General features: G+C 44.9%; 1 protein-coding gene across 1 annotated transcript in view; it reads left to right on the top strand.

Moving 5' to 3' along the window:
• The window catches only part of slc25a46 (solute carrier family 25 member 46), a 65,802-nt gene that overhangs the window by 20,986 nt on the left and 25,452 nt on the right, over nucleotides 1–19,364 (top strand). Inside the window, exon 4 of the mRNA XM_056290878.1 lies at nucleotides 5,268–5,345. Coding sequence (XP_056146853.1) covers nucleotides 5,268–5,345 — 78 coding nt within the window. The remainder of the gene's footprint in view (nucleotides 1–5,267; nucleotides 5,346–19,364) is intronic.

Here is a 19,364-nt window from a genome sequence, read left to right as displayed (position 1 = left end):
CATCCCATTCGCGGCTCCACCCCCTCTGCTGATCCGGGGAGGGCTGCAGACTACCACATGCCCCTTCCGATACATGTGGAGTCACCAGCTGCTTCTTTTCACTTGACAGTGAGGGGTTTTGCCAGGGGGACATAGCGCGTGAGAGCATCGCGTTTGGACATTTATCACAAACGCTGCTTTCGAAGAGGTCTCAGCATCAGCAGAGATCCCACCTACCCCAACCATGGACCGTTCTCCCCCCTGCGCTTTGGAAGGCGCTACAGGAGCCTCAGAGCCCACACTACCGGCCTCAAAAAAAGCTTCTTTCCCCAAGCTGTTGCCCACCTGAACTTGGCTACCCACTGAATGTCTGTGGATATTTTTAAATATTTTTGTACTCGTGCTCTTTTTTTCGCTTTTGGTCTTCATGTGTGTATATCTTATACTGTGTTTGCTGTGTTTGTGTATGTCTGTCTTGCACTGTTTGGTGAAGCCGCAGCCCTCATTTCATTTTTAACATGTGCCTGCACATTGTTTTTAATGACAATAAATTGAATTGAATTTAATTGAATTGAATCACGCTATTCCCCCCAGTTCCCCCTCCCCCCTGCACAGGTGCCCCGACCAAGCAGAAGAGGTGCTAGTGCAGTGAACCAGAACACATACCCACATCCGGCTTCCCACCTGCTGACACGACCAATTGTGTGTGTAGGGACATCCGACCAAGCCAGAGGCAACACGGAGATTCGAACCGGGATCCCCGTGTTAGTAGGCAGCGGAATAGACCGCTACGCTCCCCGGACGCAGGGGGGCCCTCTTTCTGATGTACTCATGGATATTCCTTGTTTCATCCTGGATAGTGGCTCTGACACACACTAACCCTCGTCTCCCATCTTTTTGCTTATTGTAGAGATTTGGGCTGCTGGACTTTGGGTGGAACCCTCTGTACATTGTGAGGAGTGTCTGTGCCCTGATATCTGTGACCTTTACCTCCTACTTTGGCCAGCTTATTATTCCTGCTGGGTATCTGATGACTGGTAGGACATATGTGTTGATGGCTTGTGTCTTATTTGCCACATTTGATGGTTACCTGTGTGATTGTTTTTGAGTTGACCTCTAGTGTTGTTTTCCTTTGCCGCATTGAGTTCTTGATGACGACTATTAGTGTCCTGTTGGCTTTGTATAGTGCCATGCACTCCAGTAACCATATATTGGGCATTGAATCGTAAGCTTTCTTATAGTCAATCCACGCTGTGCTCAGGTTGTTCTGCCTCGATTTACAGTCTTGGATGACTGCTTTATCAACCAGTAGCTGATACTTTGACCCTCTGGTGTTGTTCCCAATTCTTTTCTGAATTTTGCTCATGTATTGACTCGTGTGCGCTTTCAGCTTATCTGGTATGATGCATGACAGGATCTTCCATGTTGTGGAGAGGTAGGTTATCGGCTGGTAGTTTGAAGGTGTTGTACTCTTTTGGGGATCCTTAATATTCAGTATTGTTCTCCACTGTGTCACCCAGTCAGGATGAGACCCCGATGTTAGCAGCTGATTCATCTGTGTCGCCAGATGTTCACAGAGTGCTCTCATCTTCTTCTGCAAGTAGACTTGAATCATGTCAGGGCCTGGTGCTGTCCAGCTCCTCATGCTTTAGATTTGTTGTTGGATGTCAGCCAGTGTGATGATAACTGGTTCTTGTTCTGGGATATTGCTCTGATCTGCTCATTGGTCCACCAGCCACTGGGCATTGGTGTTATGTGGCGCCTCCTTTTCCCATATATCCTCTCGTCCCACTACCTGTCCGCTGGACCTGATAGCATCCAACCTCCTACAGACCATTTCCCCCGCATTTAACCCCACAGTCACACACTTCATCAGTTCCTCGCTTACAATGGGTGTGGTCCCCACTGCATTTAAGCAAGCTCGGGTCACCCCGCTGCTCAAAAACCTACACTCAACCCAACCCAGGGTGAAAACTACAGACCGGTTTCACTCCTACCCTTTCTATCAAAAATACTTGGCCGCACTGTCTTTAACCAAGTCTCTGAATTCCTTTCTGAGAACAATCTGGGTCGAGGCAGTCTGGCTTTAAGTGGGGTCACGCTACCGAAACTGCACTCCTGTCTGTAATAGAATCACTGCATTTGGCTAGAGCTGCTGGTCAGTCCTCAGCTTTATTGCTGCTATCAGCTGTCTTTGACATGGTTAACCACCAAATCCTCCTCTCCATACTCACTGAGCTTGGTATCTCAGGATCTGCCCTGTACTGGTTCATGTCCTACATCTCGGGGAGATCTTTTAGAGTATATTGGAGGGGAGAAGTATCCAAATTGCACTGCTTATCCACAGGAGTACCTCAAGGGTCAGTTTTCGGTCCCCTTCTCTTCTCAATATACAACACCTCACTTGGTGCAATCATCCACTGCCATGGGTTCTCATACCATTGTTATGCTGATGATACCCATCTCTTTCTGTCATTCCCGTCAGATGACCTCACTGTCTCTACACAAATATTGTCATGCCTTGCTGATATCGCTGCATGAATGAAGGCACACCACCTTCAGCTGAACCTATCTAAAACTGAGCTCCTTTTCATCCCAGCCAGTCCATTCTTACAACAACAGATTAATATCCAGCTCGGATCAACCCAACTCATGCCCACAAAGTCTGCCCGAAACCTGGGTCTGATGATTGATGACCAGCTAACCTTTAAGGTTCATGTGGCCTCAATTGCTCTGTTGTGCCGATTTGCCTTGTACAGTGTCAGCAAAAATTAGATCCTACCTGTCTGAGCATGCAGCACAACTCCTGGTACAGGGTCTTGTAATATCACGCATTGACTACTGCAACATCTTACTAGCAGGTCTCTCTGCATGCACTTTCAAACCTCTGCAAATGATCCAGAGTGCGGCGGCGCGTCTGGTCTTAAACCAACCCAAAACAGCATATGTTACTCCGCTGTTCATATTCCTCCACTGGCCCCCCACATCAAATTCAAAACCTTAATGTTCGCTTACAAAACAGCAACTACAATGGCTCCTGCCTACCTGAACTCCCTCATTAAGGTCTACACTCAGTCCCGTTCACTACGTTCGGCCAATGAAAGGAGCCTGGTACTTCCGCCACAATGGGGCCCTAAGTCACTAGCCAGACTCTTCTCTTCTGTCGTTCCCCGGTGGTGGAATGACTTACATAATTTCATTCGATCTGCTGAGTCCTTCTCCATCTTTAAGAAGAATCTAAAGACCCAGCTCTTTCATGAACAGCCCCACACCTGATGCTATTATAAAAAATTAAAAAAAGAAAAGAAAAATTCACTTCTATGCACCCTATGTATTGCCTTTGTGCACTGCCATTTGACAGCTATGTCCTGTCGGACTTAAACCTATTTTTTTTTGCACTTACTTGCATTGTCACATCCTGACTAGATCCTTGTTTGTGTTGTATTAACTCTCAGATGTACGTCACTTTGGATAAAAGCATCTGCTAAATGAAATCGTAGCATTTTAAATTGTAACAGACTTCCAGTATCGATTGGTCTCTGCTCTGGGTGGGTCTGATGTTGTTCCCTTGTTGCTCCGCAGCTGGGAGTACATGTTGGATGTTCTTTATTTATATAATAGGCAGCACGGTGGCCCAGTGGTTAGCACAGTTGTCTCACAGCAAGAAGGTCCTGGGTTCGAACCCCAGGCCGTCTCGAGTCCTTTCTGTGTGGAGTTTGCATGTTCTCTCTTTGTCTGCGTGGGTTTCCTCAGGGTGCTCCGGTTTCCTCCCACCATCAAAAAGATTAGATTAGATTGTTTTATTAGCCACACGACCAAGGCCGGTGGAATTTGTTTTTGGTGCACATTAAACTCTGTAGCACAATACATACATGGACAACAACAGACACTCCACATATTATCATGAACAATACAGTTACACAATAGCAAAAATAAAGATATCATGCGTAACAATTAGGTGAATTATTTATGCCAGTGGTGTGTGAGGAGGGGACTATAGGGAGGAATTCAGAGTCCTGGTGGCTAGGGGAAAAAACTGTTTGTGAAGCATTGAGTCTTAGTGGACAGTGACCTGTAGTGCCTCCCTGAGGAAAGGAGCTGGAAGAGGAGATGAGCAGGATGTGAGGGGTCGGAGGTCATCTTCTTTCCTGGCTTTACTGTCCAGTGAGTATGTAGAGATTCAGCTGAGGGGAATGGGTTGCCTATGATTTTGGATGCCTTGTTGACAATCCGCTGCAGGTTTTTCCATGTTTGACTGTCTGTGCTGCCCTACCACCCTGTAATACTGTAATATTGTAATAGAAGATATTATGATGGATTCGATAATGGCTGAGTAAAACAGAACAAGCAGTTGAAGTTTGATCCAGTATTTTTTTAAGCTGCTTAAGAAAGTAAAGTCGTTGCTGAGCTTTTGCAATGATGTGTTCAGTGTTAATTTTCCACTTCAGGTTATTGCTGATGTATGTTCCAAGGAATTTAAAAGAGTCGGTGGTGGTGATGGGGTCCCCGTTCATTTGTATGGGTGTTTTAGGATTCAGCGTGCATCAGACGTCAATAATGAGTTCTTGGGTTTTGGCTGTATTAAGCAGAAGATTGTTGTGACAGCTTGGTCTACTTCAGTGCGGTACTGGGTTTCATCTTTGTTGGAGATGAGGCCTACATTGGTTGTGTCGTCTGCATATTTTATTATTTTCACAGAGCTATCTGTGGATGTAAAGTGGATGGTGTTAAGTGAGAAGAGCCAGGGGGAGAGAACACAGCCCTGAGGAGCACCTGTACCGAGGGTAAGAGGGTGTGAGGTTAGGTTATTAACCTTCACCCTCTGTAGCCTGTTCCACAGGAAACTCAATATCCGGTGGCATATGGCTTGGTCAGTGTTCATATCCAAGAGTATTGTAAAGAGTTTGAGTGGGCTGATGGAGTTGAAGGTGGAACTAAAGTCTATGAACAGGATGTGTGTAGGCGTTTGGTGATTCCAGGTGTTGCGGGGCATGGTGCAGGGCTATGCTAACTGCATCCTCAACAGACCGGTTGGCTTGATAGGCAAATTGACATGCATATTAGGGTTAATACTCCTGTCTGTTGAACTGGAGTTGGTCCCCGGGCGCTGCAGCTGCCCACTGCTGCTATACAATAGGATGGGTTACATGCACAGAGCAAATTCATTGTAAGAATACAATGACAAAATAAAGTGGCTTTCTTTTATAACTTGTGAATTTCAGACAGAAATATTATTCTTGGGATTATTTTATTTGAAGTTTTATATATATGATACTTTCTCCCTGCAGGTGAACTACCACGCTAAATGCCACCACCTGTCGCCCTTCACTGTTGTCGTTGTCATGTACAACATCACCAAAACTCAGGTAATGAGCGCTAATCAAGTGCATTCGTTTGTTCATTCATTAATTCACCAAGAGCCAAGTAATTACAGCTAATTAGGCTAGTTAGTTCGCCAACTCTCAGGTCATTACTGATGAGTAGGGTTTAATGCGAAATTATCTCACTGACACCAGGCTTAGCTTGTTAAGTTAATGTTGCTTTCATTCAGTGTTACTTGTGAAATATTTCATGTTGCTTGTCCAGTTCTGAGCAATGTGAACTAGGAGACACATACCGCTATGAGCACTTCAGAGGGTTTCAGAGAAAATGAAGCCTCTGCGTTTAACCCTGTGTCTATATCCTGAATGTCAGTCTCGCCTGAGCTCCCGCTGCTAGTTGCCCTTAACCAATCACGGGGACTGATGTTTTTTTTTTGTCACCATCGATCTTGTAGATGTGAAAAGACTAAATAGCATTCATATTTATAAATACTTTGCATTTAAGTACTAACGTGCCACACCTAACCAAAGGATGTTGGACAAAGATAGTCTACTACTACTACTACTACTACTATGTTCGGCTGCTCCCGTTAGGGGTCGCGACAGGTTTAAATAAAACCTTGCTTCACAGCATCAATATTGGGGTAACTAATAGACCCTCCCCCCCTTTTTCTCTCCAATTGTATCTGGCCAATTCTCCACTCTTCCGAACCGTCCTGGTCGCTGCTCCACCCCCTCTGCCGAGCCGGGGAGGGCTGCAGACTACCACATGTCTCCGACACATGTGGAGTCGCCTGCCGCTTCTTTATACCTGACTGAAGAGTTTCACCAGGGGGGGACGTAGCGTGTGGGAGGATCACGCTATTCCCCCCAGTTCCCCCTCCCCCCTGAACAGGTGCCCCGACCGACCAGAGGAGGTGCTAGTGCAGTAACCAGGACACATACCCACATCCGGCTTCCCACCCACAGACACGGCCAATTTTGTCTGTAGGGACACCCAACCAAGCCGGAGGTAACACGGGGATTGGAACCGGCAATCCCCGTGTTGGTGGGCAACGGAATACACCGCTGTGCTATATGGCTGTAACTAATAGATTTTATAAGTACTAAACGTCTATAAAAACTTCACCTGTAATTACTAAATATCTATAAATACTTCACCTGTAAGTACTAAATAGCTTCACAACAAGCTCGGCAGGGAGACTTTTTTGCGGGATGTTATGTCAAATGTGCTCACTTCTCCAAATTTGCATACCTCTGCTTTAATTAGTTATTTCACGAATACACAGGTAATTACAGCTAATTAGGCCAATTAGTAATCTCACAATGTGACTGGGAATTTAAGCTACTAAGAATAATTCACCTAACCTCAGATAATTACAGTTTATTAGCTTGTCTAGTTATTTCACTGACATCAAGGTAATTACGGCTAATCAGGCCAAGTAGTAATCTCACAGAGTAACTGGTAATTCAGGCTTAATTAGACAATTTCATTGAAAGCCAGATAATTATAGCTAATTACATTCTCAACATTACGATTAATAAGTGGCTAATAAGGCTAATTCATTATTTCCCCAATACCCAGGAAATTACAGGTTATTAGACTAATTTGCTGTTTTCCCCAGACCAGCGTAATGATGGCTAATGAGTCACCAAGACACAGGTAATTACAGTTAATAAGGCTGACTAGTTATTTCATTGAAGCAGGGGTTATTTTTGGGCTAATTAGACTAATTTGTTATTTCAATAATACCCAGAAGTTTTCTTTTTTTCTTTTTTTGTTGTTGCTTAAGATGTATTTACCTGTGTTGATGAAATAACTGGTTAGTGACCCATAGTGTTGGTGTTGGTGAAATTATGCTAATCAGCTGTAATTACCTCTTGCTGAAATGTAATAACCTGTAATAACCTGTCCTGCCTTCAGTGTGTCATAGATGCATAAATTATGCTAATCAGCTGTAATTACTTCTTGCTGAAATGTCTACTACTACTACTTTTGGCTGCTCCCGTTAGGGGTCGCCACAGCGGATCATCCGCTTCCATTTCTTCCTGTCTTCTGCGTCTTCCTCTGTCACACCAGCCACCTGCATGTCCTCCCTCACCACATCCATAAACCTCCTCTTTGGCCTTCCTCTTTTCCTCTTTCCTGGCAGTTCCATATTCAGCAGCTCCATATTCAGGTTATTACATTTCTTGCTGAAATGTAAAATAACCTGTATTAACCTGTCCTGCCTTCAGTGTGTCTTAGATGCATAAAATGACGCGTGTCAAATGACCTACATACACTCAGTAGTCTGGGCTGCTGTACAGCAGGGATTTCTCTGGCTTAGAAAAGCCCTTTGGGGGTACCCAGCACCGTGTTCGAGGTTCAGCACTGAAATCCAGACCCCTTCAGTACTGCTCCCTAGAGGTTTTGGTTCTAAGTAGGGTTATGTTCAGTGTTTAGGGTAAAGCTTTACTTGGTTATATTTTAAAGTCACCTTAATTTAACACAATACATAGAATTTACAGGAGACAACACAGGTGATGAGTCAAGTCAAGTCAGTGTTATTTGCATAGCCCAATATCACAAATACACATGTGCCTCAGGGGCTTTACAGCAACACAACATCCTGTCCTTACACCCTCACATGGGTTAAGGAACAACTTCCTAAAAGCCTTTTAACTGGGAGAAAAAACAAAAAGAAACCTCAGGGAGCACAACAGAGGAGAATCTCTCTCCCAAGACGGACAATGTGCAGTGATGTTGTGTTTCAGGGGACACTCACATCACACCATTAACACACACAGGAGAAGAGAAAGGAGAAGACGTCATTCAGAGAGAAAGAAAAGACGTGAGAGAAGAGAACAGTTTACAATAGTCAATAATCTATAGTCTATACTGTATAATCTATACTCTATAATCTCGTCGGCAGAACAGTGGTTGGTAAATTCATTGAGACAGAAACCGACCCACCATGCAGTACAGGTTGTGAAGTACTTAACTTAAAGGCAATTAATTGTAAGTTAAGGCAAAAAGGTGAGTTTTAAGTTTGGATTTAAAGAACTCAACAGACTGATCGTCTGATGGTAGCAGGAAGGTTATTCCACAAGAACAGGGCGCGATGGGAAAAGGCCCTGCCACCAACTGACTTCTTTTTAACTTTGGGTACACATAGGAGCCCTGTATTTTGAGAGCAAAGAGCTCGAGATGGAATGTAAGGTTTAAGGAGATCAGACAGGTAGGATGGGGCGAGCCCATTTAGGCTTTTATAAGTCAGCAGAAGCACCTTGAAGTCAGATCTAACATGGATAGAATGCATCAGCCATGGACAGAAAAGACCGAATGTTAGCTATGTTACGCAAGTGAAAAAAGGCAGTCTTGGTGATTTCTTTAACATGCTTATGAACACCAAGATTTTTGATTGTTTTTTTATAACACCAAGATTTTGGTTGCCACACTTAGTGAAATCACATAGATGTCGATTGTTATTGTTACTTGATTAAATTGATATCTGTGTCTTGCAGGCCTAATGACAGAACTCAGTTTTACCCGTATTTAAAGCAGGAAATTTAGTGTCATCCAATTTTTCACAGCAGCCAAGAAGGCCTCTAAATTAGTGTATATTTGTCCCCCCTCTTTTTCTCCCCCTAATTGTACCTGGCCAATTACCCCACTCTTCCAAGCTGTCCTGGTCGATGCTCCACCCCCTCTACCGATCCAGAGAGGGCTGCAGACTACCACATGCCTCCAATACATGTGGAGTCACCAGCCGCTTCTTTTTACCTGACAGTGAGGAGTTTCACCAGAGGGACGTAGCGCATGGGAGGATCACGCTATTCCCCCCAGTTCCCCTCCCCCCTGAACAGGCACCCCGACCGACCAGGAGGCGCTAGTGCAGTGACCAGGACACACCCACATCTGGCTTCACACCCGCAGACACGGCCAATTGTGTCTGTAGGGATGTCCAACCAAGCCGGAGGTAACACGGGGATTCGAACCGCCGATCCCCGTGTTGGTAGTTAGCGGAATAGACCGCTACGCCACCCGGACGCCCTCTAAATTAGTCATTTGAGTATGATCATCAGCCCTTATCACTAGAACGACCGGGATTTCACTCCTAACTAAAACGACCACGGGCCGTCAAAATGACAGCCGGTTTTTAAACTCTATATTCTTTCAAGATAAATACGCAATTGAGATATTAATGCATTACATATGTTAGTATGTCTGTTAAACGACTGACACCAAAATTAACATTTTAACAACTTTATTACTATTTTTCCAACAATTTAAAATGGCCGCTGTCCAATGCCTGTAAATACTGCAACACCTCGGTGGTAGTCACGGTGCGTCTGAAATGGTGTCTGTAACCAGCATGTAGGCAATAATCAAAAATCAAGTTTAGACTATTACTCTGCACAGGAGAACACTGGTGTGTTTCAAGGACAGAGCAATGAACTTGGCGAAGGAAATGATGCAACCAACACACGTCTTAAATAGTGACATGATGCGCACGGTCACGCTGAAATTATGAGCCGTCTTTTTGACGGTTCATGGTCATTTTTGGTAGATCTTATCGTAACTTTTTCTGTGCAATTGATCTAAAACTCATTCTTGTCATAACATTAGAATGATCTGGATTTGGCCAAAAAAATAAAATAAAATAAATTGAATCGAGTGCAACTGGACTTGGTATATATCCGTGAAGACGTTTCGCCTCTCATCCAAGGGGCTTCATCAGTTCATGCCTTTCTGACTAGACCTAGCTAGACTGACTAGCTTGGTCTAGTCTGACTAGCTTGTGTTCTACCAGATAAGTAGGACTTAAGCCAAGAGAGAGCTAAGCCAGAGTCACCAAAATTACAATTTATTCTGTCTAATAGTATACAGTGATCAGTGGTGTCAAAGGCTGCACTGAGGTCCATTAGTAGAAGGAAGCACAGAAGTGGAATCAGAGTCCATAGCTAGTAGGAGATTGTTCACCACTCTGGTCAGAGCAGTTTCAGTGGAGTGACAGGTCCTTAAAGCCAATTGAAAAGGTTCATATAGATAGTTTTCATCTATGTGGGTCGAAAGTTGTTGATACACAACTCTCTCTAGTGCTTTAGAAAAGAGTGGAAGATTAGAGACTGGTCGATAGTTATTAAGAGACCCTGGATCGAGGTGCGTTTTTTTTAAGGAGAGGTTTGACCACAGCTGTCTTAAAACTGCTGGGAAGTGTGAAGTCAATTTTATTTGAATAGCCCAATGTCCGAATTACAAATTTGCCTCCGGGGGCTTTACAGAAACACAACATCCTGTCCTTGGACCCTCGTATTGGATAAGGAATAACTCCCTGAAAAAACCTTTAACAAGGAGAAAAAAATAGGAAGAAACCTCAGAGAGAGCAACAGAGGATGGGTTTCTCTCCCAAGATGGACAACGATGGATGTTGTGTTTACACAATTTAGGGAATACAACATTGAACGATTCGCAGATACGTCCTAGGATGCAGTGGGACACATCATCAGTAATGTTTCCTGAGGTCCTCAGGTGTTTAGGGTCTTTCAACATCATACACCCTCACTCAGATGACACAGCTAGCGTTGATCACATCCTGCCTTGTGTCCCAGCAGTATTGGCCCATAACTCACTCCTCCCGATCCAAAACCATCTGGAGGCCCTCTTTGCAGCCTCCATGTAAGACTTGATGGCTTTCCTTTTTGCAGCCCCAGTAATACCAAATAGAGTGGTGATCTTGCACAATTGGCGACTGGCAAAGCCGCTACACCCCACTTCAATGGTCTCACAATGCGCCTTCCAGCCTCTCCTCCAGCACTGATCCACAAGCTCCTGGAACTATGACCACTTCCGCTCATTTGCCTCTTCATCCAGTCCTTCCAGGGAACCGTCAGCTCTATAACGAGCACTTGTTTTTAAGAGGCTGATGATAGCATGATAGCACTACGTCTGGCCTCAACGAAGTTGTCATAACGTGGTCCGGGAACCTGGGCTGCCCCCCACCCCAAATCGACCCGCAGCTCCCAGTGACGAAGAGGAGACACAGAGGAGAGGAGACCGGCTGCTGATTGGGGCTGAGACTGAGGTTTCTTACCAGCCCTAACAAAAGGCAATATTCCTTTGTTAGGGCTTGCTTGTTGTTGGTCATCACTTTGGAGATGGCCTCTGCGACTATCATCAGCACTTGGTCATGTCACCAGTGGTATCGGCCCTCCCCCAGGGCTAATGGGCAGCTGCTAAGGATGTGCTCGAGTGAATCTTTTCCAGGGCACAGAGGACATGATTGAGAATCAATCTTGTCCCAGAGATGGAGATTCGCTGGGCTAGGTAGAACATCTTGCACAGCTTGTGCCATGAACTCGATCCACTGCGGGTCACCCTGCTAGATATCTGCCCGGGATATCTTGTCTCCAGCACACCCTCCCACCTTGTCTATGCTCCCTGCTGCCACAAGCCCATTGTTCTGCTGGTCCTTTCCTCCTTGACACCTGCCCGCACCTCCTCCAGGACTAGATGGTGTTTGTCCTTGCCATGGGCCTTATCGTAGCAGGTTTGTGGGATGTTTCCCAGTGTCTCATCTAAGACTCTCCTATCTCCAGGCCTTCCTGGCCTCTCCACTTCCTGCCTGTCCACCATAATACCTGCTGATGCCACTCTAGAATCCTTGGAGTCCTGATAGAGCAGTGCCTCTCTTATGCGAGAAACCATGAACTCCTCGTCAAGGCTGCTGATAGGGAGCTGGAGTTTGTTACTCTTCCCGTACAGTGCTGCATTGCTAAGGTTGCACGGCAGACCCAGCCACCTCCAGAAGTAGCTACTGAGCTTCCTCTCCAAGTTCTCCACTGTCGACAGGGTTACTTCGTAAACCAGCAGAGGCTAGAGGACTCGGGATAAGATGCCATTTTCATAAATCCAAGCGTTGAACCTGCCAGGGTTACTTCGTAAACCAGCAGAGGCTAGAGGACTCGGGATAAGATGCCATTTTCATAAATCCAAGCGTTGAACCTGCCAGGTAGGCCAGACTTGTCTACTATGGTGAGCCAAGTCTCAAGCTCCTTTATGGTTGATTGGATTGCCGCTGTATCCCTAAGGCTACAGTGAAAGACCTTGCCTAGACTCTTGACTGATTTCTCGATAATGGAAGGTATTGCAATGCAAAACCGGTCCACCACTTTTCCCCTCTTCAACACCATGGCTCTGGATTTGGCTAGTTTAAAACTGATCCTCGCCCAGGAGATGAGCTTCTTCAGGCCCTGGAGGATCCACCTACCACCAGGCACCGATGATGTGGTGACAGTGAGGTCATCCATAAAGGCCCTGATAGGGGGCTGCCAAACGCCAGACTTGGACAGAGGGCCTCAGCACTCAGTTTCAGCTGCCTTGACCACCATATTCATGGCAAGGGTCATCTTATCCCAACCTACAGGCAGAAACTAAAAATCTGCAAAGACTGTGGTTAAAACTATGAGGAAATGGACCAATAAGTCAAAACTGAAGCTCCAAGTCTGCCTTGACTGCACTGATTAGAGTGTTTTTGAGCTGCATCTACAGCCCTGGACAAACTTACTGACACTGTGGCATCTTACATCAGCTTTTGTGAGGACATGTGTGCCTACCAAAACCTTCAACAACAATAAGCCCTGGTTCACAGCAAAACTCAGGCAGCTTCGTCAGGGCAAAGAGGAAGCCTACAGAAGTGGAGCTAGGATCCGGGACAACCAAGCCAGAAATACACTCACAAAGGAGATCAGAGTGGCAAAAAGGTTTTACTCTGAAAAGTTGACGAACAGGTGTTTCGCCAACGACCCAGCATCAGTCTGGAAAGGTTTGAAAGACATTACCAACTACAGGAGACCATCCCCCCATACTGTACGTAACCATTAACTGGCTGATGATCTAAATGGGTTTTACTGCATGTTTGATAAGCACACTTTCGTACCCCTTACCCTCTCCGGCCACAGTACACAACCAACTGCACTCCCTGCCTGCCACTCCTCCCTCCCTCCTCTTCCAGAGACAGAAGACCAGGAAGGGCCCGGGCCCAGATGGTGTGTCACCCTCAGTCTTAAAGTCTGTGCTGACCAGCTGGCCCCCATTTTCATGCTGATCTTAAACAGATCACTGGAGCTGTGTGAAGTCCCCTCCTGCTTCAAGAGCTCCACTATCATCCCGGATCCCAAGAAACCCCGTATCACAGGATCAAATGACTACAGGCCCATTGCCCTAACGTCTGTGGTCATGAAATCCTTCAAGAGACTGGTGTTGGCCCACCTGAAGGAAATCACAGGACCCCTGCTCAACCCCCCGCATAAGCAAACAGGTCAGTGGAGGATGCAGTCAACATGGGATTGCACTAAATCTTCCAACACCTCAACTCCCCAGGGACACACACGGGGGTCCTGTTTGCGGACTTCAGCACAGCGTTCAACTCCATCATCCCAGCTATCCTCCACTCCAAACTCTGTACCAACCCCCATCTGCCAGTGGATTAAAAACTTCCTGACAGACGAGAGGCAGCAGGTGAGGCTAGGGAAAATCACATCCCCAGGGATGTGTTCTCCCCTCCACTCTTCTCCCTCTACACAAATTACTGCACCTCAGGAGACCCGTCTGATAAACTCCTGAAGTTTACAGACAGCCCAACCACCATTGGCCTTATCCGGGATGGGGACGAGTCCTCATATAGACGGGAGGTTGAACAGCTGGCCCTCTGGTGCAGCCATAACAACCTGGAGCTGAACACACTCAAAACAGTGGAAATGACAGTGGACTTCAGGAGGACTCACCTAACATTGCCCCCCCCCCACACACACACACACACCACCACAACCATACTCAACAACACGGTGGCTATGGAGAAATCCTACAGATTTCTGGGTTCCACAATCTCCCAGGACCTAAGGTGGGCCTCCAACATAGACACAATCATCAAAAAGGCCAAGCAGAGGATGTACTTTCTCTGCCAGCTCAAGAAATTCAACCTGCCTCAGGAACTGTTGAGTCAGTTCTACACTGCAATAATCCAGTCTGTCCTCTGCACATCCATCAGTCAGTACGTTTACATGACACTTAAAAAAATCGAATTATTGCGTTAGTCCGACTAAAACCGGACTTTTAAAATGCATGTAAACATGTTAGCTCGACTGAAATTGAAGTTGTAATAGTCGCACTAACACACCCAGATAATGCGATTGGAAGTCGATACACCTTAGTCGGACTGGAGCTGGTCGAGGCGATCTGCGCACGCGCTAACTTTCCGCGTGCCAAGTCTGACCCGGAAGTCGAACAGCGTAAACAGAAGAAGAGGGGGACAAAAAGTAGAGTGTTTAAGCAAAAAGTAGAGCGTACAACACGTACGCTATGTACAGATTCGCAAACTTGTCCATCTTTGTGCCAGTTTAGCTCTGGGTTGCTAACTGCTTCTTCTTCGTCTTCTTCAGAGGGATTGCTAACTTCCTAGTTCACTACAACGATTGTTGTGCTCTGCGTGTGTGATGTAATAGGTCAACCGATAATGGCCCAATACAAACAAGCTGAAAGAGTGCATATCGCCACCTATCGTAGCGGAGCCCACATGACTCCCTCGGTAAATCGATTTCCCTCCCGCACATGTATACCCGGACCAAAGTCAGTAGTCGAACTAATGAACTAATCGAGCTATAACCATAGCTCGAATAAACTGTGCATGTAAACGTACTGACTGTCTGGTTTGGATCAGCCACCAAACAGGACTGGGACAGACCACAACAGAAAGTTAGGGCTGCAGAGAAAATCATTGGTGCCAACCTGACCTCCATTCAGGACTTATACACCTCCAGACTCAGGGAACGGGCAGGCAACATCATTGCAGACCCACCACACCCTGGTCACAACCTGTTCCAACTCTTCCCTCTGGTAGATGCTGCAGAGCACTGTACCCCAAAACAACCAGATGTAAAAACAGTTTCTTTAGGTAGACTGTCATTCAAATGAACGCTTAACACTGTCAATAAATCCAACCATGTTGTATATACTGTACTGTACATGTTGTATATACTGTACTGTACATTGTACGTATACTGGTACACTCTATCATGTCATCTAGCTCAGGCATGTATGTAAGTAACCTGCTAACATATAGTTCAGCATCTCTGATATGTTCACTGCACCATTGCACTTTATCACCTCTTATTTCACCTGTATAAGTCAGTCCTTGTGTATATATGTGAAGGTTGTTGTGTTGTAGTGTTGTTATTCTATGTTAAGTACACTGAGAGAGCTACAAAACCAGTCAAATTCCATGTAGTGCAAACCTACATGGCTAATGAACATGATTATGATTCTTCAACACTTAGGTAATTACAGCTAATTGGCAGAGTGAATTATTTCACCAACACGGGTAATTACAGTTAACAAGTTTTTTTAGTATTTCGCCAAGACCCAAGTAAATATCTTGTTAGTTTCATTAGTTATTTCACTAAAACCCTGTCAATAATTAGGCTAAATACTGATTTTCCCAAACACCCAGGTAGTCACAGTTAATTTGGTTAATTTATATTTCACCAAGACCCAGGTAATTACAGTTAATCAGGTGTATCAGTTATTTCACCAAGACCCAAGTAATTAGTTAATCTGGTGTGTCCGTTATGTCACCAAGACCCAGGTAATTAGACTTGAATGGGGTGAAACAGGTCTTACTGGGACAATTGGTTGTCTCAGTAATACCCTTGTAATTTATATTATGGGCATTCATTAAGCCTGTCACCTGATGATTTATTTATGTGTCACTTCCGGTTGGGTGAACGCTGGTGAAACTAGCCGCTGCTGCCCGCTGGATCTCTGCTAATTTTTGCTATGTCATTAACTCTACTGTTCCTTTAACCAAATGAACTGTAGCCCATTCTGCTGACAATTTCAGAAACGTTTACTTGTTTTCATTTTGTTTTTTATCTGACAATCCCGTGTGTTTTTGGCTTCCAATTGTTTTATACCTGGCTACTGGTCTCCTCGCCTCCCGTTTGGTACAACACAAGCAATAATGGATTACTTTATCTTTGATACTGCATCTAGTAACACTGCTACTTCAATATACGTCAGCGGAACTTTTTCAACTATGACCCCACCTCTCTGAGCCACCACCAGCACTCCAACTTCACCGAGATATCGTTCATAATTTTCGTCAGAAATACAGTCACCGTGGATCCCGCCGGGGCTTCAGCTTTGATGACACAAAACCAATCCGTTCTTTCTGGTCTTCCTTTCCTCATTCCTCAAGAAAATCCTGACGGACTGTTGACCACAGTGTCCTAGCTAACCCAGCCAGGTCGGCTAGCATCAAAACTGGAAAAAATAACCTCTCCATCGGGTTATTTAACATTCGCTCGCTAACCAACAAGGGACTCCTACTTCATGATCTACTGAATGATCGTAAGTTTGATTTTCTATGCTTGACTGAGACATGGCAACAACCAAATGACTTCTCACAGTTTAACCAAACTATTCCTCCTGGGTTTGTGTACACCTGCAAGTCCCGTGACACTGGCAGGGGGGGTGGTGTCGCAATACTTCACAGTGAAAAGTGGAAAGTGCCTTCCATAACTGTGCCTACCATACTAGCCACTGTTTATCGACCACCGAAGCCAAATAACAATTTTTTAAACAAACTTTGTTTTTCTAACCTTTTTATGTCCTTTATCCTCCAATGTAATATTGCTGGGTGATTTTAATATTCACATGGACAATGTCCACAATACTCTCACAAGGGATTTTACATCATGCCTGGACAGTTTTGGATTACAGCAATATATTGATTTTCCTACGCACTCTAAAGGACACATACTTGATCTGATTTGCTGCTCTGGTGTAATTCCTCTTAACTGCAGTGCATCTGATTTGCCCATTTCCGACCACAAGCTAGTGTCTTGTGATGTTAATTTAACAGTATCCAAAACCAATTTGTCACGCTCCATCTCGTTCCGTAATATTAAGAATATTGATTTATCTGCTCTCACTAGTGAAATTGATAACCTCCCCAGCAAATACAATTTATCCACCCCAGACGAACTGGTCTCTCATTACAACGAAGGCCTATATAGTCTTTTAACAATCTCGCTCCTTTAAAAACCCGCTCTGTTTCCTTTACCCACCCTGCCCCTTGGTTTACACCTGGACTAGGTCAGTTTAAAGCTAAAGGCTGTGGCCTGGAACGCCTTTACACAAAAACTGGCCTTGTTGTTCATAAAGACATGTATAATGACCACATACTTCATTATAAGGAGGCTGTGTCCACAGCTAAATCGTCTTATTATGCAAACTTAATTAGCTCAGGCGAAGGGAACACTAGAGCCCTGTTTTCCATGGTAAACAATATTTTACGGCCACCAGACACTCGTGCACCTCACCTGTATTCAGTTGCTCAGTGTAATGCCTTCATGACCTTTTTTCATGCCAGAATTGAAAATATTCATCAGCAACTGACCTCGTCAAACAATACCGCATACGGTTCATCTTATTCACCCTTCTATGTTCCCCTTTATTCTTCACTATCTAGTTTTAAACTCCCAACTGTTGCAGAAATATCTGGTCTTATTCACAAATCCAAATCATCTACCTGTCAGTTAGACTCCCTTCCTACTCATTTAGTACAAGCCTGTCTACCTTCTCTATCCTCTTTAATAACTGATATCATACATTCCTCCCTTACCTCTAGTCTTGTTCCCTCATCTCCCAAAACAGCTGCAATAACTCCAATACTCAAGAAACCTGGTGCAGACCCCAACAATTTGAATAATTTTCACCCAATCTCAAATTTACCATTTCTTTCTAAAACACTTGAAAGAACAGTCGCATCTCAGGTACATGCTCACTTGACTAACAAAAAATCTGTTCGAACAATTTCAGTCTGGTTTTTGCTCCATGCACAGTACCGAGACAGCATTGGTGAAAATCACTTATGATCATTTTATGGCAGCTGACTCTGGGCTCTTAACCATACTCGTCCTCCTTGATCTGAGTGCAGCCTTTGATATCATCTCACACAACATCCACCTAGAAAGATTAGCTTCCACTGGAATAACTGGCACCCCCCTGGACTGGTTTAGATCATAACTCTCTGGCCGCACTGTTTGTCCAACTTAAAAATTTTAGATCTCAGTCCTTTCTTGTTACTACCGGTGTTCCCCAGGGCTCTGTATTAGGACCCCTCCTATTTATTATTTACCTACTACCTCTTGGCCACATTGTAAGGGGAATTTGGCATTCAATTTTACAGCTATGCGGATGACACCCAGCTTTATCTATCCACCAAACCTACCTCCACTCTTCCCCCCACTTCCGTTTCTGACTGCTTACTAGAAATTAAATCCTGGTTTTCATACCACTTCCTCAAACTTAATCGTGATAAAACTGAGGTCCTCTTAGTTGGCACTAAATCTGCTTTGGCCAAAACTGATAGTTTTTCTCTTACTTTTGACAATTCTATAGTTCCCCCATTACCTCAGGTTAAGAGTCTGGGTGTCATCCTGGGCGGCACATTATCTTTTGAAGCCCACATCAACAATGTTACTCGGTCCGCATACTTCCACCTACGCAATATTAATCATCTTCGGCCGTCACTTACACCTAAAAGCACAGCCATACTCACTCACACCCTGGTTACATCCCGTATTGACTACTGTAATTCTATCCTCTTTGGTCTTCCACTCAAGTGTCTTCATATGCTTCAATTGGTCCAGAATTCAGCTGCCCGTATCATTACCAGAACTCCTTCCATAGATCATATCACTCCTGTTCTTCAGCAACTCCATTGGCTTCCTATTATATACCGTGTTGACTTCAAGCTCCTGCTGCTCACCTTTAAGGCCCTTAATAACTTAGCTCCTTCATATCTTTCCGAACTCCTTCATATCCGCACGCCCTCCCGCACTCTCACATCCTCTTCTGCTCTCCAGCTCACTACACCATCGGCCCACTTGACCACCATGGGGACTAGAGCCTTCAGTCATTCTGCCCCCCGCCTATGGAACTCTCTCCCACAAGAAATCCGCAACATTGACTCTCTTTCAACCTTCAAATCCCATCTCAAAACGTACCTTTTCAAACTG

The sequence above is a fragment of the Lampris incognitus genome, chromosome 12 (genome assembly GCF_029633865.1).
Source record: "Lampris incognitus isolate fLamInc1 chromosome 12, fLamInc1.hap2, whole genome shotgun sequence".
Lineage (NCBI taxonomy): Eukaryota > Metazoa > Chordata > Actinopteri > Lampriformes > Lampridae > Lampris > Lampris incognitus.
Note: the sequence above shows the minus strand (reverse complement) of the source record. Positions and strands in the feature narration are given on the sequence as shown.